Source organism: Carettochelys insculpta, chromosome 1, assembly GCF_033958435.1.
Source record: "Carettochelys insculpta isolate YL-2023 chromosome 1, ASM3395843v1, whole genome shotgun sequence".
In the NCBI taxonomy this organism is placed as follows: Eukaryota; Metazoa; Chordata; order Testudines; family Carettochelyidae; genus Carettochelys; species Carettochelys insculpta.
Window position 1 is genome coordinate 87,204,983 of NC_134137.1, and position 24,831 is coordinate 87,229,813.

The 24,831-nt window shown below is 40.1% G+C and overlaps 1 protein-coding gene across 2 annotated transcripts in view; it reads right to left on the reverse strand.

Annotated features, from left to right (window-relative positions):
• TBC1D4 (TBC1 domain family member 4) overlaps positions 1–24,831 on the reverse strand; it is a 171,495-nt gene that overhangs the window by 38,756 nt on the left and 107,908 nt on the right. Inside the window, exons 9-12 of one of the 2 annotated variants that reach the window (XM_074988846.1) lie at positions 19,194–19,268; positions 17,826–18,052; positions 15,702–15,836; positions 87–247 (exon numbers count right to left, since the gene is read on the reverse strand). In XM_074988846.1, the coding sequence (XP_074844947.1) occupies positions 87–247; positions 15,702–15,836; positions 17,826–18,052; positions 19,194–19,268 (598 nt within the window). The remainder of the gene's footprint in view (positions 1–86; positions 248–15,701; positions 15,837–17,825; positions 18,053–19,193; positions 19,269–24,831) is intronic. The other variant, XM_074988852.1, reaches the window with a different exon arrangement.

The window sequence follows — 24,831 nt, forward strand, 5'->3', positions numbered from 1 at the left end:
GCTTTGTTGTTAAACATCTACTTTTATTTCCAGGTGTAACAAGCAATAGCAGGTGCACTGTTTGTTTTCTTAGAAGCTCCACGAACCTTGATGCTGCATTGCGGAGGAAGATTTCTTCATGGGTGAAGCAACCCGCAGGAAGATTCGCTGCCGCCAGGAGATGCGGCGGGGGGTAAGAGTGACCCCGCTGGCATTTAGAGACTCGTTGCTGCAGACAGATGAGGTCCTTTTCCTTCCCTCTCCATCACTGGAGGAAAACAAGCAGAGTGCAATTTAAAAAATATTCAGCTTGAAATCAAAGCAGATGAAAAGTTTACTTAGTACATCACTTAGTACACACAGAAGTAGCCGAGTCAATGTTAGGGAGGCAAAGCAGATCATGGTCTTGGGTCACAATGTGAACACATTTGCCAAATGATGCTGAGAAATTCACTCCAAACAACAGGCAAAGGGAGCATTAGTACAGAAGTACAGTGTGTAGCCTAATGTTCAGAAATAATAATTTTTCCCCAAAACTCCGTCTGAAAAATTACAAGTCATTCAAGCACAGGACAGTAAACTAATATTCAGCTTTCAAAAGGCTGCAATTTGTTTTCCTTTCAGTCTGTTCAGGCTCTGATGCAACACATCCAGGTCAGGACATCACTTGAGTGCAAAACCCAACCATTCCGTTAATTGGCAAGACAGACTTTAGAAGTCAGTAGTCTCACGAGCCCAAAGGTGGAAGAGCTTATGGCTTTGGGCAACAACCTGTGCATCATTCCCACATCCCACTCTTCAGGGACATAGCTGATGGCAATAGAGCTAGGGGATGACAAGACAGTGCTTCTCTCCCACCACCTCACACTAAAAGGGACAGTCCGCATTCTCCCAGCAGACAGAGCGGAGGCCAGGAAAGCAGAGGAGGGCTAGATCCTGTTGCAGTGCCCCAAAGGAGACTGAGGTCATCCCCATCTGGCAGGCAGAAATGGACCACAGCAAGTTGGTTGAGCAGAAAATACCAGTGGAGGAAGAAACGGCCAAGAGCAAGGAGGAGCAGGAGGTCAGAAGACACTTTTCCTGTGAAATAGGTGCCTGGCAACTAATGCATCTGGCACTGCCCATTGCTGGAGACAGGGATAAAATCCACTCAAGCACTAAGTCAGTTTGAAACCCAAGTCCTGATGATTTTCAATATTTGAAAATTTTACCCAGGATTCTGAACCAAACCAACCACTGGTTGAATCCACGATGGCAGCGAACATATCCAGTATTTCCCATGTTCCTAAAAAATAATGGCTGACTCTTTGACAGCTGATCCTTCCTTGTACTCCTTCTATTTTGAGGAGCAAGGTGACTTGGAAGTTGCCCCAGCACTTGGAAGTACCAGCGGGTGAACTGCGGCTAGACACGTGACGGTACTTCGAAGTTCCCGCGGGGGGGAGGGGTTTGCTTAATGAGGTTCTGACTATGCACAGGAGCACTTCATCAGTAAACTCCCAACATCGTAATTACCATCCTTCCTTCGAAGGAATGTGGTAATGTAGACAAGCACTTAGTCCCTCCCGTCCCATTTCCACAAAACAAAGGAAGGGAAACAAGATTCAAGAACAAAGGGGAGCTTTCAGTGATTGTGTTATTGATAGAGCTCCAACATCTCTCAAATTCCCCCAGTAGGCAGCACACATGCGCTCTCTCTCTCTCTCTCTCTCTCTCTCTCTCTCTCTCTCTCTCTCTCTCACACACACACACTCTGTAGCTCGCTCTCTCTTTCTCTCACTCACACACAGTCCTGTATCTCTTACACAGTCTTGTCCTGTCCTGGTGTCACTCTCTCCTTCCAACGCAGACTTGTATTATTGTTGTTGGTACTACTTATGACTTCCAGCAATGCACATATATTTTCTTCTTTCAGCGAGTGTGAAGTGTGCTATTTTAGTGTTTTGACTGGTCTATGCATTTTGTAATTTTTATTTCTCTTACCTGTAAAATTTAATTCTTTGAGTAGTGAGTTCTCAAATTCCTAACCTGTCTTGACTGGAGTAATTGTTGCTATGGTAATTTTTAAGAGATATATCTACTATGTACTTTAGAGAGCATGTCTGCTTGATCGAGAACTCCTCCTAAATGTAAGAGCTAGAACCACCAAATTTGGTATACACCTTCCTCTTACAACTTAGATTACAGTAACATAAGGGGTGGGGTAATGGGAAAATGGGATGCCCCTGGAATGAGACTGGATCTCATAAAACCAACTAGACAAGATACAGACTGAGCAAATGAAATACAGTCCTCAAAAGTGACATAACACATCAAATGTTGAAAGAGACTGAACCTAGATGAACCAGAAAAACAGGATGAACCTGGAATAGGATTGCTACTCAATAAACCTTACAGCAAAGGGATAAAAATGGAGAAATCTGGCGTATTTCTCTGTTTTGCCACAGCTAAATCAATGCTTAAGCTTTGAAAATAATAGGAAAATGTTATTGGAAACCAAATTGCCTTTAGCCTTTTTTTGTTAAAGCTGAGTGAATTATAAGAGTTTATAGGGACGAAGAAAAACCCAAACACTTGATGGAATTCCCATTTTTTAAAAAATGCAAAAATTTAACAGCTGCTCTGAGGCAACTGAAATAAAAATTAAACTTCATAAAATAACACCATTTTTTGAAAAATACAATAACTGAAATAAAGCATGTACATTTTCCTTTTATTACCCCCCTCCCCCCACAAAAAACCCAAAGAATGCACCTTAATTGAGTCAAGGACTGGAACAATGCCGGCTACATTTGCTAGTATTATATACAGCTTGATTTTTGTTGTTGTTTCTACTTGTGCCTGTGCGCACTGATGCCTGGGTGCACCCAGCAAAACAATGTCTATTTTACCCTGGCACCTGGAATTGCTGTCAGTTGGTCTGTGGCACTACATTCCCAGAACAGGCTGCTGGAACTCACCCAGCAGAGGAGGAAGTGGCAGAGTGGACTTTAATTCTCAAAGAAGGGAAGGGGTTTCTGTACAATATGGAAACTTCCCAAAGGAGGATGCCAGAGGTCTGTCTGTGTTTGCCAGAGCATTAGCATGTGTTCCTGATCAGGTTCTGCTGCAGCATCTCAGAGTAATCCCTTGCTACTCACTGGAGTTTCTCAAAATGCACCTGCTAGACTGAGGGTTATGGAAAGCCTGCCTTTTGTCACAGCACTTTATTCTACATGACCATCTGGGGAAAGGGGAAAACAACCAAAGCTTCAGTCCCAGATTCAATTAATAGTGTGTATTTTAGAGGTTAACAAAGCTAGCGGGGCACTATCACAGGTAACGACCACCATGCACTCAAACAGGGGAACAAACAACAGGAAGACAGGATGAAAGCACCAAAGGAGAAATACTGCAAAGCTGCAACTTTATCATGGTGGGTTGTCCGGGCATGAAACAACACTGCAGCTGCAGCCTTTGGCAGGCAAGCTCTAAAAAATACCCGCAAAAAACAACAAAAAAAATTCCCAACAAATAAAACAGATCTTTTCATGACATCAGTCCCTATAGCACTTATACAATTTAGCTCAGCCCTGTCCTCTGTGCATGCTGCTGCTACATGTTGCATAAAGCCTCTGCTCAGTCCAGTACAATGCAGATGTAAGTCTTGTAACTTTGTGTAAACTTTGTTTTGTTGCAGTTGCTAGGTCTATATTAAGTATTATAGGTTAGTAAGAAATTGTTTATAGATCCCATAAGCCTGTAAGAAATCCTGGCTGTTCCTTCGTAAAAGAAATTGATTTCGCTGCATTGAGCTTTCCTTTGTGTGAGTGAGGAAAGTGCGAATGGGGTGTGTGCAATGGAATCAGTCCCTGAAGCCAGCCTGTCTGGGCAACCAGCACCACCTTGATGGCCAGAGAATAACAGGAGTTGAATCCTGCAAAAGAACCCAAACAAGAAAGAGAAAGAGGCCCCATCAAGAGAAGATCAAAGTTCCATTTGCTGTTAGCTGATGACACCTGGTCATACAGAGTCTGGGCCAGTGGTGATGATTCATGGTCATACAGTGTCCTGGGGCTGAAGGACAGGACAATAGCTATGGTCAAAAACATATGAAAAATTGGGTGCAACATTATAGGAGTTCTTGCCATCACCACTCTGCAGGAGTTAGTTTCAGTTGGCTGGGGCAGCAGGAGGCGGCCCAGGGCCCCAGCTCTGGGCCCCGTCTGCTCTCCTCAGGATGGATGGTACTAATTGCTCCCGAGTACTATGCTAATAAGAGAGGAAGCTGACAAGGAGGCCTACAATCGGCTCACCGTCCCAGATTCATGGCTGCAGGCAGACACACTGGACTTCACTTGGCTCCCTGCGCTATCCACATGCAACTCTTCACGTGTGTGAGTTCGCCTCTGTGAGTGTATGAGTTTGCGTGGGTGTGCACTTGAAAGCTAGTTATCCTTTTCCCTTTAATCCAACAATGGCATTTAATAAAATACATATGGTGTATAACCCCAGGGTGGTCACCAGTTAAAATAAGGTAACCCTACATATTCCTGCATCTGCAGAAACCAGAAGGTGGCCAGATCAACAGGTGAATCTGAAATGGGATGTTGCAACAGCTTACCAGTTGTAATCAGCATCTCTGACCACACGACTGGTAAAAAAGAGAAAGCAGGCAAGTGAGCTAGACCATATCATATTAAAAGTTCAAGTTTTGTTAGCTATGTTGCCCTAAGCAAAATGCTGAACCAAGGTCAGAAATTTACCTTCAGCATAGCTAATTCTGGCCTTTGGAAAACTTCAGTTTACTAAAGTTTAAACTGAATGATGATGTGGTTTATCATCTGTACGTACTTAATCTGCTAACTCAAGGACTGTAGATTCAGCAGAGATTTATTACAAGTTAGAGAACTCGGTTACTGAATTGTAAAATATTGGTTTGGCTTTTGATTGGCTCAAGTCACTTCCTACCACAGTAGCATTGAAAAAAATCCAGTTTTTAATCTCCCTGTGGCTCATAGCTGCCTTACACATTTTCTGAGGATAATAAAAGGAATACTATTTTAATAGATAACTATGGAGAGTGCTATGCAAAAAGCAGTGATGAAAACAGTAGTCTGAAAATCATGACACGTAACTGCAGAAGACATTATTCATTGGAGGCCAAAATCTGATCACTTTACAAGCACGCCCAAGAAATAAATCATGTAAGTAAAGCACTAGGATTTGAGTCTATTTATTTATTTGTTACAAAGGGATACTAAGGCTGCAAACTATAACCATTACTTACATTTATTCAAATGTTTGTATCATGCATTAGAAAATAATGCTAAATCATTACAAAAATGCAACCTGGAGAACAAGAAAAGAGTAAGTGCTATGCTTCTGTTGATCATTCTTTATGCAAATAAACAAAATCATTACTCTAGCATAAGCCCTCAGAAGGAAGATGCAGCTGTGAGGCAGGCAATTTTAGGGGCAAGTGAGAAAGAAGAGAAGTGGAGTATCACTACTGTTTCATTTACAGTATTTAACATGCACAGAAAAGTTATATGTGGAGGGGTAGCTAGTGCACACTGTAGTCTATAGTTTAATATTGCTGCTTTTGACCTTCAGTACGTACAATGTGAGGGGTTACGTGAGTTTTACTGATTGGTTCTCTGTAGGCAAACACGGCTATCATTATGCACCTAACACAGTAAGTCATACATCCTTGGACACTTAGTATAGTGGCTACAATTATGCATTATCTACCAAAACTCCCTGTAATTCTGAATGACAATCATAGTTCCTCATTTCCTTTTCCAAAAGCAAATGACAACTTTAGAGGTAGTTGGTGTCAGGCTTGTACACCTGGCTTGAGGACTATCAAAATAAGTATATCAGAGAGGCAGCCATGTTAGTCTATCTTCAAAAACAACAAGCAGTCCTGTGGCACCTTATAGACTAGCAGATATTTTGGAGCATAAGCTTTTGTGGGCAAAGACCCGCTTTGTCAGATAAAATAAGTGTACAGTATTTTTTTTTCCCTGGTAATCCCTCTTGAAGTAAAACATAAAATAGAATGTCTTCGAATTTTTTGAATTCTACTTGGACAGTTTACTTTTCTGGGCTAAGAGGCCCTAAATTTAAAATCATATCTGTAAGGCATTTAAGGATATATTACAGAGCAAAAGGAAAAGTAACTCAATCACACCTCAAATAAATATTCAGAATATTTATGAGCTCCACCATGAAAATAAGCAGAAGGAACCAGAAGCTGGTCAGGGTGGCTGGCTAAACAGTGGTAACAGCTCTACCATATAGTCACAGACCATGAAGTATGTGGAAATGGCTATCTTTAGGTATTTCTGTGTAGAAATCTACTAGCCAGTGTCTAGGCCTAGAGGGCTGCAATCTGTTCTCAGTTACACTAATGAAAAATGCAGATCAGAGTACTTTGGAGAAATTACTTCAGACGTGTACTAGCCCAGCGTTAGCATTTCTGTTACGCCAGAAGTCAGAAGGCTATACACCACTGTGAACACTCTGAACTCAGTGGACAGCCACCCACTAACTCCCAACTCCCCTCAGAGGGGAAAGTTGTCCAGACATGGACGGAGATGCAAATGGTAGTATGGCTCCAGAGACAGACCAGCCACCAGCAAGGAGAACTGAAACACCAATGGGTTTTCTGTTGTTATTGTTTGTTTGTTTTTAGCTTCCTTGGTAGAGAAGTATTATCATCATCTTGGTGATCCACTAAGCCACATGTACATTATCTGAGCGGTATGAATGGCAAACATTTCCACAGGATGGAAAAAACTTACACAGATTCTACTCATATCCCTCATCATAAAAAAGTGTGACGACTAAAGTTCTAATTTCAGACTACATCCAGTAAAAAAGCATCTGTTCGGAAGAAATTTTTCTTGGGGAGATGGGGGCAGAGGTTTAACATCTTTCAATGTTAATTAAAAACAAGATGTTTAACGACATCTTTTATAACTGCTTCAAACAATATAGAATTCCTTCCCCACTCGCCTTCTTCCTGAAGGTTGTTGTTGTTGTATCATAAACACGTGTACCAGTAAAACTAATGACACACTATGTAATATTAATAGCCCACCCACACTTAGGCACTCAGGGAATTGTATAAGCAATTAAAATATATACGATTTGAAACACAAGTTAAACATAACATGTGATAGTATAAAATATGACATAGCCAAAATGGAGAATCGCTGAAAAGGAAAAGGTACTGCAAACAGCTGGACTAAAAACTTGTGACGTTGTGGCACCTGAATATTTTTCCTATTAAACATGTTGAGCCTGCATTCATACAGTAAAGGTTCCCTACCAGAAGATCTCAACAGATCTCAACATCCAAAAATATCCCTAAATATATAACCAACTAAAGTGAAATAAAGAATTCAAATAGGTTGACTCTTTCTGCACCCACCCCCTCAAAAAAACGGTCTTAGATTTTGCTTATAATGATCCTTTCTGTGTCTGACAAGCACAAACAAAGCTTCTGGCAAGGTGAAGCATGTTTGTATGTGTGTAACCACTGCCTGTTAAAACATTTTTTTCCCATTAAGCATGTCTGAAAGCTCTGGTTAATATACTGTACAGTATTCCATGTTCAGTTTCTACCAGACACTCTTCACAGCTTATTTCTAAATAAGAATGATTCTTTCTAGTAAACCTGCTGAACAGGTATTCGTTGATCCTTCATGCTGAAACTCTTCATATATATAAAAGCCAAAAAGGAAAATTAGAAATAAAATGAAATGCCTCAGACATTTACTAGTTTGTACTTTAACTCTTCAACAGCCGGAACATAAATGTGAATAAAGTGCTTTGTAGAAACAGAACGTAGAGTACTTATCAGAGCTTTAGGATATGCTTCTCAGAAAATTTTAGAGTATCAAAGTGCACCAGTATACCTACTGCCTGTTTTTATTATATACTACATGCCAGACAGTTCACGCTATGTTGAAAAAGAGACAGCTCCTGGAGGCTGTTACATACAACACACTTTATAAGTAACAGCTTATTTTCATTTAACTGCAAATACAAATTGTTTTGCACTTATCTAAAGCTTACTTTCAAAACAAATCTTCAAAGTGCCCTCCCAAAATTGCTCTTTCAAGAAATAAGATCATGGAGAATTAATATACTTATCTGAAATTTGTTGTACTTAAATCCCTTCATTATGATTGACTCAGGAGTAACTCTCTACTCTTGTTGTTCACACCAACATTTGCATGTTCTTAGATTTGCTTTCACTTCAACTTCTCCTTTTCTTTGATGCAAGTAACTAAATAGCAGTTGGGCAAACAAAACCCGCTTTTCAGTTTGAAAACTAAACGGACAAACAAACCCAAACACAGTGCAAATGATCACATGGAATTTAAATTTTTGTGACTTTGAGACAGCACAGGACTATATATAAAGTTAAGAAAGCAAGTATTCTTCCCTTAGGGAAGCAAAAGTTGGTTTCTGCCCCTTTAAATCTCTCTTTTGGTTATATTTGCTGTCAGTTATCTTTAAACTGAATGATGATGATTTTTCTGCTATTCTGTTCAGATTGCTCTTGAAGTAACCCTTTTGCTTTTATTAGTTGCTAGAGCAATAGTCTACTGTTAGCAATGAAATATTTCAATGATTTTGAAAGTACAGTTACTAGACTTCAAACACTAGTAAGTCAGTGGTAGCCAGTCAAGATATACAGCACATAAAGCAACATGCTGCAACTGAGACACAGCTTCAACTAGTTAGATCTAAAGTGGGACTGACTTTCTTTCTTATTGCAAAGTCTTAATTATTCATTCCTTAAACAGAAAAAAAAAAAAAAAAAAAAACCAACCAACAAGAACTCATGCCAATGGTCTAGCCATCACAAGCAACCCTACAACAACAAACCAAAGATTCCCAAAGCTGAAGGAAACAAGATTTAATCTAATAACTAGATTTTGCTTTCAAGCTTCAAAGGGGTTATTTCAAACAGTTCGTTAAAACACACCCACATTGTTAACACCTAAAAACAGTCAATGAAAAAAAGATCTCCAAATTCCACCCTAAATTTGCAATGGAACAGAAAGCAGTTTACCACTGCAAGCACAATCTTTCCTTACTGAATTCTAACAGGTTTTCAATGCTAGCAACTTCCACTAACTAAGGCAGAGTTGTGGGTGTTAGGTTATATCAACACAAGGGAAAAAAGTCAAGTTTATGTCAGTCTACTTCTTAGCACTAGATTTTATGAAGTCAAAGTTGAGTGTCTGAAACTGCTCAGAAAGTTGACAGTGTGTTCCAATCAGATTGCCTAAGTTTGACGGTGGCTGCAAGGCACTGTGGGTGCTTCGTCCACAATTCCTGCAGACCCATTGCATTTTGGAATTACGTGCCAGTGTCTAGTGGAGGAAAAAAAAAAGTTGCTGCAAGTGGTTCTGGTTTCTGATGTCATCATCTAGACTGCGTTTCCCTCATTTCACACTTCCCGCTGAAAAGAAATGGACATGGGAATTTTCACACTGCCTTTACGTTGACTGTCACTCACCATTAAAAAGAACAACATGGATCCCAAGATGCTTCAGTGTTTGGTGCAGTGTTTTGTGATGACTTCCCACGCTGTATTATGCTATATGCTGAACTTAACGCCAATGGAGAATGGGTTGATGGACAAAGGGTGCACTGATGGACGTTAAGATCTGGAGAGTAGGACCGCAGAATTGGTGGCAGCATTGGATGCACTATACACCACAGAGCAGCAAAACCAGCTCAGACAGATGGGACCACATAGTTTTGCAGTCATGGGACAAACAGCAGTGGCTGCAAAACTTCCGCATGGGCAAGGCCACTGTCATGGAATTTTGTGAAGTACTGTCTCCTGCCCTGAAGTGCAGAGATACCAGAACGAGACCTGCTTTGGTAGCCAAGAAGCATGTAGCAATTGCACTGTGGAAGTTTGCAACCCCAGTCAGTGGGAAATCTCAGGCACAGTCTTTTGATGCTCCGGAGCAAAATTGCAACATAATGATCCTAAATGGGCCGAAATCAGACAACAAGAGACAATGGGCTAACAGACAGCCGGGGCCTCAGGCTGCCCTTGGCTAGTACCATCAGTTGATCTGCCTACACAAATGTCCCAGACGAGGAAACCTCCAGCCCATAAAGAAAGAATGCCCTAACTTAGCTCACATCTGTGAGGTGGAGATAACTCCCTGTGAGAACTAGTGTCACGAGATGATCTAATTCAATTGGCATCTTTTGAGATAAGGAAGAGCGTACATGACCCAAGGGGTATAAAGTAGGGCCTGGCAGCCCCTTCTAACTGAGCTCCAATTACCTCTACCTGCCAGTCAGGAGGGTCTTTGCCTCCCAAGGTCCCAGGGGACACCCTTTCCTCGTATTGTTTCTTCCTGAGGGATTGAGTGAAAATGCTGGTCACGCCATGTTGAGTAATGCAGGGATGAGAATAAGACCTGTTAAGTGTATTGTTTTTGCTTTTGTGCACATTCAGTAATAGATCTATGAATTGTTATATGTTAGCTATTGGTAACTAAAGAAGTGAAGTACAAACCTTGTAATCTTGTAACAAAGTATAAACCCTGTAACTTTGTAACCATAAGAGTTAAATTCCTTAGTCAATAAATAAGTAACTGGTAAAGTTTTTAACCTGACTCTTCCTGTTACTGTGCAAACTGAACACAAAACAAAGAACTCAGCTGCTTTCCAGTTTTAGCCTGGTTACTGGTGAGGCATATTGAGAGCTGACCGCTGAGTTGTGCTGCCTCCATGGAGCAGACTCTTGGGGCACCCATCAGCCTCCCTGGCTGCCTGCTGCAAAGGGACTTCGTCCTAGCAGTTTACTCCCAGTGAATTTGGTATTACAAAACTCAACCTGAAAGCCCCTTAAACTTGATCTATCGAGCACTGTGGCAAAGATAGATGGCTGAAGAAAATTACCTAAGTCACTTATTTCCAACTTGACCTGGCCTCAGTTATCAGGCATTAAAGCTACAAAGATCAGATACCAGTTAATGGAGAAACTCTAGTAATAATGAGGAAATCAAGTCTGAAATATGCCAGAAGAATAAGGATTAAGGATTAGTCCTAATTATTTTATTTTAATATAGTATTTTCCATAACATAGCACATTGTGTTCTAAAGGGCTAGACTTCTTAAAAGATATTCAGTTGCTTAGTGAGATCTTCAAAAGCATGGGTAGTGTTAGGTATCAAAGTACTTTTGAAATCTCACATGGTGCACAAATAACTTTTAAAATCTGTCCCAAAGTGCTTACAATGTTTCTTGGTAAAGGCAATAATTCTCACCAGGATACCTTCACAAAGAAAATGCAGAGACATTAGGTCTCTACTTCTTCCGTACAACTTTTTAAAAAAATGGACGACTGGTATAGCAATGAAAATGGGGCGGGGGGGAGAGAATCAAAAATACTCAGAGAATCACATTTGTGTATCTTTAATTCCTTCTCTGATACCACTTAAAATAGTTGCATAATTTAAGTAGGGCTGTTTTTTACTCGGCAGCTGTACAGTTTATCTGGTGTGCATGCTATTTGAATCAACCAATCCAACTTCTATAAATCAAACATTGCTGTTAAAATTAGCTCTGTGGAAAGTAAACTGACACACACTCCTTTTGCCCATCAAGATTCGCAGTAGAATTGCCAGTAGCATACACATACACAAAATCAAGAATTTCACCAGTAACATCTACATTAACCACTTAGTGTTGTGAACATACTACCAAAGTTTCCAAAAGCTATGGCAGAGGATACTGAATTTTCCTAATATATAAATAAGGTGTTTTGGCAAAGATACACTTGAAAAATGCCTATTGATTTCTGCATGGATCTCTCTTATTAGGAGAACCAGGTTTCTGGAAAAGATACAAGAGTTTTGAAATTAAAATTAAGGTCTGAGAAGTTAAAACAAAATCTAAAAGGTTTTTCCCCCACTTTTGAAGAACTGTTAAACTGAAACATGTTATTTAATGTAATATGAAATATCCAACCATCCCACGGGAAAAAATAATACTAATAATAAAATCAGCAGCCTTTAGCTACATGAACCAATCAAGACAAAGTTGTCTGTACAAAAAAAAAAAACAAACAAACCTACAACACAAGAAAGATGTGAACTTCCTCTTTCATGCCTCAATCTGATAACACGGTATGGTAGTTTCCATAACACATTTGCAATGTGAATCAGAAAAATCTAATCTAGGAAGAGAACACTGTTTGGAGGATACAATTAATTCTCTTTAAACCAAATTAAATTATACAGAAGAATATTTGGGTGACTGCTGTTTATTACACAGCTACTTTAGCATCATTCAGTTTTAACTGCACAAACTCTATGTCATTTTCATAAACATACACTCCAGAGGATTGCAAAGAACAAAAATAGGAAATGTTTTGCCAAGTTCAAAGTAATGCAGATGAAAACACCATCAGTACAGAATTTTCTAATACAACCTTTTAATCCTTTCCCCACTGTTTACATAAAAAATAAATCCATAATCAACCAGCCAACCTATTTGCAGGAATTAAACCACTAAATTGCACATAAAAATCTCTACTCTATAGTGCACAGTATCCTCATGAAATGTATTCTTCAAATTGGTATTTTACAAAAAACAGATTTTAAGAGAGAGGAACACATTCTGATCTAAGACACTAACATAAATCTGAAATAACTTCACTGACTTATATGGAGATTTTTGCTCTGGCATTATTAAAATTAGATTCTGGCCACTGCATAACAGCCAATAAAAACGGACCTCAAGCAGCAACACTATCTCACGCTGTGTGTTATTAGTATTTGCCTTTCCCCAGCCTCCCAAAACACACATGCTTATCCTTAGTAAGCCTTGGGCAGAGCTGTTATATTTAAAGAACCCTACTTTTGACATGATCAATAAATAAATACTTTTAATTTGTGCCAGAATTGTGGGGTTTATGGAGACTCCTCTGTTGACACCTACTGTATAAGAAGTTGTAACTCATAAAACCAGTCCACCTCAGTGAAACAGAGGAAGAATTCTGAGTCCTATATAGGAAGAGGCTGTTTCCTTTATCTTCAATTATTTTGATCAATATATTATTGGAAACTCCCTGGTAGAGTAAACCAAAGTTAAAATGATGGCATTGTATTCAGTATTGTGAAGCTCCAGTCAGGACCAAGGCCTCTCTGTGAAGGAACTGTATAGAAATGCAGCTAGGTAAGGTCCATTCCTCACAGAGTTTATAACCTAATTTAAAACGAGAGGTTGCAAGTTCATTAATAAGCAAGTGGTGGGGACTATTTTCTTCTGGCAGCCCAAAAACGTGAACGACAACTTCCACTTATGCATCACATGGCTGGGTATTTATGCATAAACATTCTGTTTTCAGACTGATCAATTTCAAATCAGGTTTTGACAGAAAAACATCTCAGACACCAACTGACAGACACTGGCTCCTGTGCAAAGGAGGCAGTAGGGGATAGGCAGTCAGAAGAGCCCCTGTCTTAACTCGAACAGGATAATAATTTCTCTTCCAGATCAAGGAGAATCAACTGATGTTGCAACAGTCATCAAGGTGACAGAAGAAAAGCCAGTAAAAAGCAGAGTGCACAAAAAGCAGATAAAGAAATGATAAAGAAAGGGAGTTGGTTTAAAAAAAAAAAAAAAAAGCAGCTTCCAAAATCATGGAATCCAAGTGCAAAACTAACATCTCGATCATTACAATCCTGACGCAGGAAAACATTTAAATGCTCTCCTGAACCCAGGACTCTGACTTCATGCCCTTGTACCTCTCACTGCTCCTTTAACAGCTTCTTTCACCTGTGTACTTATAAGTCCTCTTTTCACCAATGCATTGGAGCGCCCTTCCCACAGCATCCTCTGTTGCCTTCTTTAGACCGTAAACCCTTCAGGGTCTGATAAGTCTGTGAAACTTCTAGCTGTGGGTCAGTTGATTAACTACTGAATGAAACATTCTCAGAGATGTAGCCATGTTAGTCTGTATCTTCAGGAAAAAAAAAAGCAGCCCTGTAGCACTTTAAAGACTAACAATGTAATTTATTAGGTGATGAGCTTTTGTGGGACAGACCCAGTTCTTCACAGAGTCACTTCAGAGGCCCTGGGTGACAGACCTGTCATTTCCTACAGACAACTGCCTAACCTCTGGAAAATTCTCACAAGCAACCATACAACACACACCACAGAAATACTAATTCTGGAACTTTGCCTTGCAACAAACCCTGCTGCAAACTCTGTCCAGACATTTATGCTGGCGGCCCTAACTATGTCAGTTACATGATCAGGGGCTCATATTGATGCACTTCTACCAATGTGATATATGCCCTCATGTGCCAGCAATGCCCCTCTGCTATGTATATTGGACAAACTGGACAATCACTTCTCCAAAGAATGACTGGACACAAATCAGACATTAGGAATATGGATACACATAAACCCCATCAATGAGCACTTCGATCTAGCAGGTCATAGTACTCAAAACTTAAAAGTGTGCATTCTAAAACAAAGAAAGTTTAACACCAGATTACAAAGGGAGACATCTGAACTGGAGTTCATTATCGAGTTTGGTACATTTCACCTTGGACTCAACGAAGATATCAATTACCTTACATAGTACAAGGACAGTTTTCCCACCTTTGATATTCATAGTGATCCCACTTAACTGAATAAACACTTGAAAAAACTCTTTGTCCCCCCTTTCTCCCCAGCTCCTTCTGTCCCTGCTAGATGATTAATCAGTTTTTATTTAATGTTTTCTTTGTTAAATTCTCTTTTCTCAGTTATCATTTATCAGAATTTTCCAGACCTGAAGAAGTGGGTCTGCCTCACCACCAAAAAATTACACTGTTACTTTCTGAAGTGCCACAGTACTGCTTTTTTTGCTCTGATAACAGACAAAGAATAGATAGCAAAAAACGAAAGAAAAAAGCTGATGAATCAGCTAGATGAGGGGAAGGAAGGGGAGGTAAAGGGAGGAGAGAAAAAAAGCCTCTGCATGTGTCCATTAAGTTAAGTGGGATGCCTGGGATCACAGTGAATATCAAAAGGTGAGCAAAATTGTCCTTGGATCTGAGGGTCTGTCCCATGAAAGCTCATCACTGAACAAATCATTTTGTTAATCTTTAAAGTGCTACATTTCTGCTGCTTTTTGTTTTGTTGGAGTACAGACTAATAGGGCTACCTATCTGCTACTATTCTTGTATCAAAGGTGAGGAAACTGTCCTTGTAACACAAGATAGATATCTTAATGAATGAAACATTGTTAACTTCCCCACCACATAACAAAGCTACATGACAATAAGGACTAGCACGTTATGCATGTTTTGTGGCTCTCTCCTTATTTTCAAGCTTTGCAGAATAATTCATGCTGGGTGTCCAGCCACACACACTAACATTTTCCATGCCATTTCACACACAAAACAGAAATGAGAAATGAATTGGTGAAATGCTCACACAAAGACTTATGTACTGTCTTATGTGCAGTAGTTTTGAAGTACTGCTAGAACTGTAACTATGTGTGGTTACCCTATCGAGTCAGACATGCTTTGTTTTACTTTTAATGAGCATTTCTATAGTCAGTTCAACAATTCACATCAACTATTTAGAAAACCTGTTAGAAAAACACAGCACAAGCAGGGGCATGTTTCAAAACACCTAAATGCCATTGAACTGACAACTATGTATCACAAGCCAGCATAGAACACTCTCACCTCTTGGAAAGGTCATTTTCTGACTGCTGGAGCAGCCTGCCTGAACTCTGGTAAAAGCTTTTCAGGAAAGAGGGGGCAGAGAAGGAAGAAGGAAGTCCACTTTCGCTATGAAATCGTCCAGCTACAGACACAGGACTGAGTGCAGACAGCAGGACAAAAATGTAACAAATGTTGTATGTAACACACTCAGATACAATTAAAATACCTGCAACCATTACAAACATTGGGCCAAATACTGCTGTATCTGACTGCACTCCCAAATAAATCCACAGAATTGTACAGGATGTAAATGGGGCAAAAAAAATTGGCCAAAAACTAATCAAACTATTGCATTATGATGAAATCAAGACGACACACTGAAATGATACTAAAGGACAGACAGCCAAGAGGATATATTATTTCTTTAGTCTTAGTTAAATCTCAACAAGCTAGAGAAATGTTTAATGATTGTAATACACTTCAATGGTTCTCATTTTATAGCAAAACTTGCTTTGATAAATAAAACAAATGCAAACAAATAATAAAAATACCACCCCCCCAAAAAAAAAAACAAATAAAACCCAGTGGAGTGGAAATCAATGAAGAAAGTGAACACATTATAGAGAAGTTTAAGGATATCTTTTCAGCATACTTAAAGGTGCAACATTTTTTTAGAAAATTCAAGCGCAATGTTATTGTAAATTTCTACTTAATTACAACCACACCATTTTCAAAAAAAACCTTGGAAAAATTAAATCCTATACATATCTTACAAGGAGGACAATCTCAAACGTTTCAATAATTAAGGAAAAATAAACACCTATGTGCAGACATTTGACAATCTGTTCAGTTGCTTTAATACAAATATTTTCAGCTGATTGCTCATCCTATGACAGAAAATAAAAACAAGCTAAGATCATGCTGTTGTGAAGCAGTTGCTCTGACAGGATCATACAACTGAAGTTAGTGACTTTTTGAAGACTATTGTAAACCAGTGAAGTCAGCAAGTCTTTAAATACCAATTGCTAAGGTTTCCTGTTTGCTCACACAACATCATGTTGGTCAGTGAAAACTAAAATTATCTGCCAAAAACACAGGGATAACATCGTGATGAGTTCATTTCACAGCTTCCTTTTCTTGCCCTCCCCCACACGAAGCAAAAATCAACTTGGTTGGTAAGCGTAAATCATGATGTTAACCTCATCATTTTAATAAGTATACTGAATGGAAAAAAGTGCTAGAGTTTCACCCAACAGGATTTTAAAAAATATATTCCTTAAATTGTAGACATATGTAAAATGCAGAGGCCAAATCATGGTTTAGAGAATGTTACCAGGTAAAAAAAATCAGAGCCTGGGTCATGAGAAAGCAAAGAAAGACTGAGGGATGTTGAGCTTGCATACTCACTCCTGGACATGAGGAAAGTAAATGAGTATCCAGGAAGAAATGGAAAAGGATTGTGGTGGCTCCTTCTGACCACAAAGAATGATCAAGAATTATCTCCAGTGGAAGAAGCATCCCGTCAGCCAAGCTAACTGGAGAAAAGGGTCTCCACAGCAAAAGGAAAGGAGTTTAAAAGGGAGATGACATTTGGGAAAAGAGTATTATGGAACTTGCACATCCTGTACCCTCAAAATGTTAAATATATCTGATAAGTCTTAAAAAAAAAAAAAATCATAGTGGAATTCCTACCAAATCTTTTCCTCAGGAGGCTTCACTGACCTGATGGAAGAAAATGGAAGGAACTAAACCCTGGCCTACATTATCTCTGCCAGCAGCGTGGCTGGAACATCAAGCTGATCAGAGGGGAATTTCTCACCTTCTAAAATTGTTTAAAGTGGCATTACACATGGAGTTTTCACATCCAAAAAAGTGAAATAGTTTTTCCAAGACCACAGAACTAAGATGAGAACTGACTCTTTGGGTGTCTGTGTATCAACAGCAACAAGCACAAGCTATGGATAAATTATCTGATTAGAATTATTTAGGAAAAAAAAAATCTTAATGCTGCCCTGGCACCCAACGTACACACTAGCAAACGTGCCTTACATTCATGGCCCTCATTCATATTATTCATTTTGTTTGACTTTTCCTTACCAGAACAGCTCTGAAAATTCATATACAGATTTGAGTACCCAGACTCACCTGCTCTGCTCTACAGAATTTTGTCTCAGAAGAGGTGACTTAACACTCTGGGACCTCCCGTCCTGGAAAGTAATCCTCCTCTTGGCACTGGATGGTGGATGGCTGAAGGTGTGCGCACGCCTTCTAAACTGAGGAGAATCGGAGTCCTCTTCAGGAAATGGCTGCGAGACTGAGGACACGGGGGAAGCAGGAGGAGTGGCCGGAGGAGAATCCCCTGGTGAACAGTCCTGAAAGGAAATCAGACAGGAGTGAGGCTTTCTCCTTTGCGCTTTACAACTGGTAACATAACTGAACAAATCCTACAGAACTGAAGCCTCTCTTCTTCTTGGTCATGACCTATTGTATGCTAATTAACTGTGCAACGAACACCAGCCATCCTTTGATAATTAGCTCTAAAATAGCAATGCCCTTTTTTAAGCAACAAAAAAGTGGGTGTAGACAAAGCATTCATAAGACATTGTCCAGCCCTCTCTTCAACACCCTCTGGCTACTAATAATTGCAATTGCTAGATTTCTGGCTCTTTCAGGCAAAAGAAAGTATGGAAAACGATCACAGCCAAAGCTGGTTTTTACTAGCTTACTCAACATATCATGAACATATTTCCTGTACTGTCAAAGCAATATCCTGGAAAAGAGATTATTATTACACAGCCAGATTCTGAGTAACATCAGCAGGAAAATCAAATAATAAAAGCTGTTACGTGCCCTTCTCCTCTTGGGAAAAAACTATCATTCACTCAAATGTTGCATGAGGTAAAAGGAACGACTTTAAAAACAGGAAATAAAATTACAGTGAACAAAAGTGGCATTATACATGGGGTTTTCAGCTAGTTAAACATCAAGCTTCTCTTTCATTCAAATACACTTTGTGTTTCCCCACATTTTTAGATATATTTCAACAAGTGCCACTCTTAGTTTTGTGGCCACAGTTTGCACATGGCAAAAGCAAGCTTTATTACTTGGGAAAAAGTCATATATTTTTCAAATTGTGTTTTGTTTTTAATTTAAACATCCCTGTGAAAAGTTATGAAGCAGAAGCAGACTATAAACTTCCTGGTGTAATTTGATCATAAAAACAAGTTAGGTGAAGGTTAAAAAAAAACAAAAACAAAAACAAAGACAGCAAAAATGAAAGAGAAAGATTTTCTTTAGGCTTAAGCTTTAACAATGTTGTGACTTAGAAAACCAAAATAAAGTGCATATAATGGTGAGAGGATTGTGCTCCACTATAGATGTATTTTACTTAACCTTTGCAAAATATTCATGTTCTTTATGTGGCCACCTTGAAATCAAGCAAGGAGAATTGCTGTACTGCAGCTTCAGCATGAGCCACAGCACATTCCAGTCCTACTGAATTAGGTTACATACCTTGTCCGAAGCAAAGCTGCTGCCCCGTTCAAAGCTGTCCATACTGCCTAGACGGCCTCGCATTTTGCTGGCTCCCTGCAGAAATGAGAATGCACCAATTTATTCCAAGTTTTGTTCTTTGTAGTACGATTAAATAAATAAGAGACAGCTGGAAAAAGTTGCAGTGATTCTGCAGGTAAACAGTCAGGTACTGTATATATATAAAAAAAAAATCTACATTGTAACTTCTTGTTCATCTTTATCTAATTCCATCAATCCTTTGATTTCAGAGCACTCAATTCACTCAGTGATTTGTATGCTATACAATGGTTTAATTTTTAAATAAAAGTCATCCACAAGGGAAAACCATGTGAAATTTTATCAAATTCTCATGGCATTCATGGAAAACAAAATATATAAATATGTGGAGTTTTTACACACATGCATCACATATTTTTTGTACATTCCAGTCCAGTTATGGCTGCATCAAGAATGTTCCTCAAATGTTCAGTCTATTGAAAGTTTATATAGCTATGTAGTACAATTCCCAGGGTTATAGAGCAAGATTTACAATCCCTCAAGCCCTCTCTCCATTATAGAAAATCATCATTGCTCTCTCTGCAGCAAAGAATGGGAAGGTTTTGAAGCATAAAAATCTGTTGCAAGGAGAAAGAAGAGCCTGCTTCCATGTCAAGGATATTAAACAAGAGAAAATAAGCTACTTCTCGGAGAAGCAAGGAAGAATTTCAGCATTAGAAATGCTATTCCCTGAAGGGAAAAACACGACAAACTTTAGGAAGAGGCTTTGATCACAGTAAGGCTCAAACAAGGATATGCGCCAAATAAAGACATAACTATGCCCCATCTTCCTCAAGGCAGTACCTGTAGTGATTAGTGACTTAGTTTAAGCATGCAAAGGCATGAAGATTTGTTCTGAAATTGAAATATATGACCTACTGCAGTCAATACCAGTTACCAGAAACGGAATATGATTTTATTTTGACTCCTGTCCATTCAAATATACAGAATCTCCACCCTAGTCATAAAGATGTTTCTGAGGCCTGCCTCCTGCAACCTGCCCTGTCGTCTTTCCAAAAGAATCTTTTCCTATTTGACAAAACACTCCATAAGTTCCTCAAGTTTATTAGGCCACACTCTCACCCTCTCACATCTTACCCGAAGTAGCTTCTACTCAAATAGGGTTTTCACCCCCCATTCCAAGCCTAACAATCCTCTGGTGCAGCTATATTGAATCTAATTTCATGACACTTCAAATCCTGTTTTGAGATGGATAAATTTATTAGAAGGAATTTGGTGTCATGCGCCTACAAATTCTACTGTGGGTCTCCCAGTTTTTCCTGAGATTAACTGATTCCACCCTATACCTGTGGAAGGTACATTTTCTTTTCTATGCCATTGACAGTTAATATTAGCATGATATATTGGAGCACAGAACCTAGAACTGTAGGGACTTCAAGGGGTCATGTAGTCCATCTCAGGAGGACCGACTACATCTAGACTGCCCCTGACGTGTTTGTCTCATTTGTTCTTAAAAACAGCTAGTGATGGGGATTGCACAAACTCTTCAAGCAATCTGTTCTAGCGCTTAAGCATCCTTATATAACTAGAGGTTTTCTTCATATCTAACCTAAATCTCCCGTGTTGCAAACAAAGTCAATTACTTTTTCTACCGCCTTCAGTGAGCCTGCACAATAATTGATCATTGTCCTTTTTATAATCACCTCCCGCTGCTTTAAAAACTTACATCGCCACTTAGCCTTCTCATCTCTAGAGTAAACAAGCTCAGTCGTTCCATGCTTTTCCCTAAGATGAGTTTTCCCCAAGAAACTTATTTTTGTTGCTCTCTTGTGGACAAACTTGAGAGAGTTCAAATCTTTCTTCACATGCCATACCCAACACTGGACACTGTCTTCCAGATGAGGCCTCATCAGCGCCAAGCAGAGCAAAACAATCACCATGCAATTACATGTGATTGACATGGCACTTAGCTAACATACCAAGAATGACACTAGTGTTTTTTGCAACAGTATTACACTACTGAAAATCCTCTGTGACCCTTACCTTCTTTCTCTGAAATTCTGCTATCTAGCCAGTTAAAACAGAGCCATCTTTACTGAGAGCTGACAGTGCACACTGCAAGCTTTGGCCTGAACATGCTACTAGAGTACATTACGTTACATTGTTTTATAATCTGATGGGCAGGGGTATACCCCAGCTCCTCAAACATGCTGCTACTCATACTTCATCAGACACTTAACAGCAAACTCATTTGCTTTCTCCCATTGTGCTTTTCACAGCTGAGAGAAATGTCCCATACACAGCCACAAAACTAACTCACTAGCTTAGCTCTCGTGGCTAGAAAATTGTAAGAGCGATTAAGGTGCTGATGTCCTGAGACCCCAGCCTATCATGCTGATCAATACTGTCTCATTGGGTTGTTTTTTTTTGTTTTGTTTTTTCCTTCCCACTCCCTCATCTGATCTGATTACATTAGTTTACTGTCTCACTTGGACTGCAAGAGTTTTGGGACAGTCTAGAACAGGGATGGGCAACCACAAATGGTGTGCGTGGGCTGCATGAGTGGACCTCCTTCACCTTAGTGAGCTGCAGCAGCTCAGAGCTCACTGAGGTTCCACCCATGGCCCCCTTGCCCCCTGTCTGCTCTCCCTCCCCTACATGTCTCCCACACACTGGGGTACCATAATCTTCTCCCACCCCCACGCCAACACTAGCTTGCTGCTCCCGCTCACGGCACTTTGGGACCCCGCAAATTGCCTGATTCGCACTCCTTCCCTGCTTTTCCCTCTCCCTCCCAAAGCTGGAACACTGAACAGCTGATTTGTAGTATTACATCTCTGGGGGAGGGGTATGACCAGGTAAGGGCAGGCCTTCAGTGCCCCAGTGCACGAGAGGCACATGGGGGTCTGGGGCAGCCATGGGGTCCATGGGTGGAACCCCACTGGGCAGCATGTGGCCCACAGGTTGTCCACCTAACTGCAAGAATGGCTCCTGGCAACTACCTAGGCCATGGGTGCTACAGAAAATACAAACAACATTTTATAGCAATTGTTGATACACTTCAGGCCCAGTAGTGCCTCTTGTTGTAATTAAACTTTCTTCAGGTTATTTTTAACTTCCATCTTGAAAACTACTTCCATTCCCCCGGATGCACAGGGACACTACCTGCTGAATCCTGTTACCAATAGAAAGGAATGCTGGCCCTGAATCACAGAATGCTAGGACTGGAAGGGACCTCCAGAGGTCATCAAGTCCAGTCCCCTGCCCTCATGGCAGGACCAAGTACTGTCTAGACCATCCCTGATAGACATTTATCTAACCTGTTCTTAAGTATCTCCGGCGATTGAGATTCCACAACATCCCTAGGCAACTTATTCCAGTGTTTGACCACCCTGACACCTAGGAACTTCTTCCTCCCTTGCTGCAGTTTAAGCACATTGCTTCTTGTTCTATGTTCAAGTTTTCTCCCTCCTCCTTATGACACCCTTTTAGATACCTGAAAACTGCTATCATGTCCCCCTTTAATCTTCTTTTTTCCAAAATAAACAAGCCTAATTCTTTCAGCCTTTCTTCACAGGTCATGCTCTCTAGACCTTTGATCATTCTGGTTGCTCTTTTCTGGACCCTCTCCAATTTCTCCATATCGTTCTTGAAATGTAGCGCCCAGAACCGGACACAATATCCCAACTGAGGCCTAACCAGCACAGAGTGGAAGAATGACTTCTCGTGTCTTGTTCACAACACACCTGTTATGCAGCCCAGAATCATGTTTGCTTTTTTTGTAACAGCATCACACTGTTGACTCATATTTAACTTGTGGTCCACTATACCCCCTAGATCCCTTTTTGCCATACTCCTCCCTAGACAGTCGCTTCCCATTCAGTATGTGTGAAACTGACTGTTCCTTCCTAAGTGGAGCACTTTGCATTTGTCTTCATTAAACTTCATCCTGTTTACTTCAGACCATTTCTCCAATTTGTCCAGATCATTTTGAATTTTGACCCTATCCTCCAAAGCAGTTGTAACCCCTCCTAGCTTGGTATCATCTGCAAACTTAATAAGCATACTTTCTATGCCAATATCTAAATCGTTGATGAAGATATTGAACAGAAAGGGTCCCAATACAGACCCCTGTGGAACCCCACTTGTTATACCTTTCCAGCAGGATTGAAGTGTCTCTCTTTTGGAGCATTGCCACATACAAGAGATGCGACTACACATACTGTAAATTAACACATTATTTTAGTTTAGGGAAAGGTTATGCTATGCTTTTGAGCCCAGGATTGTCACATTTTTGAATGTCTACTGCAAATACTACATGGGGCCAGAGAAAAACCCCTTTGTTTTCTTAGTCTGGTATGTGCACTAGAAATGCCATTCACAAACTGTATTTATGAGGTTTGAGGTCAAACAGAGGTTATATTTATTTTTTCTGGGAGGCACAGAGCCATGGTTGGTTTTCATTGCAATCCTGGAAAACTTAAGACCATTTCAGCAAAGTAAGAAAATGAGAATGAGACATACTTTGGAAATGTTTAATAAGGTAAAAATTGGATTATTCAGAATTTGTATAACTGGCATGCTCAATTAACAACCACCTGCTCTGCTGGTGGCCAGTGCTGGTTAATTGAGCACATATGATCATGGGGTTGGTGGTTGCAGGGCCAGTGGAAGTGGCAGCTGAGACAGAAGCTAGCTGCCTACCTGAAGGTGGTGGGGCTGGCTGCCTTGCTGGGGCCGGTGGCAGCTGAGCCAGGGGCCAGCTGTCCAGCTTGCAGTGGTGGCAGCAGGCCTGGTGTTGATAGTGCAGGGCCAATGGCGCTTTTGATTATCAGGCACCCCCAGTTCTCCAGGGTGCTGGATAACAGAGCTTCTACTGTAAAGCAAAGAGGCATATCATTTGGAGTTAGAATGTAAATACTTTACTGACATTAAACAAAGCAAGCAGTCCTGTAGCACTTTGAAGACTAACAATATTATTTATTAGTTGATGAGCTTTCACGGGAAAGACCCACTTGTTCAGATCTAGAGAATTACTGGGAGCCACTGGGGAGAGAAAGTAAGGGGAGGAGAGGAAAAAGTCTCTGAAAAGTGTCTATTAAGTGGGATGCCTGCCATCCCTGCGAATATCAAAGGTGGGGAAATTGTCCTTGTAATGCATAAAATAATTGAGATCTTTGTTGAATCCATGGTGATAGATAGCAAACTTGAAAATTAATTCTAATTCAGATGTCTCCCTTTGTAATCTGACATCTGAATTGGAATTAATATTCAAGTTTGATACCTATCTCTGTGGACTCAAAGATCTCAATTATCTTACACATTACAAAGACAAATTCCCCACCTTTGACGTTCTCAGGAATGGTGGGCTTTCCACTTGACTTAGCAGACACTTTCAAGAGGCTTTTTTCTCCTCTCCCCCGTTTAGCTGACTTCTCAGCTTCCCCCCCCCCCCAGTTCTTTTTCTCTCAGTAAGTCTCTGGATCTGAAGAAGTGGGTCTCTCTCATGAAAGCTCATCACCTAATAAATAACAAGAAGCCCTGTGGCACCTTATAGACTAACAGATGGTGCCACAGGACTTGTTTTTTTTTTGAAGATACAGACTAACTCAGCTACCTC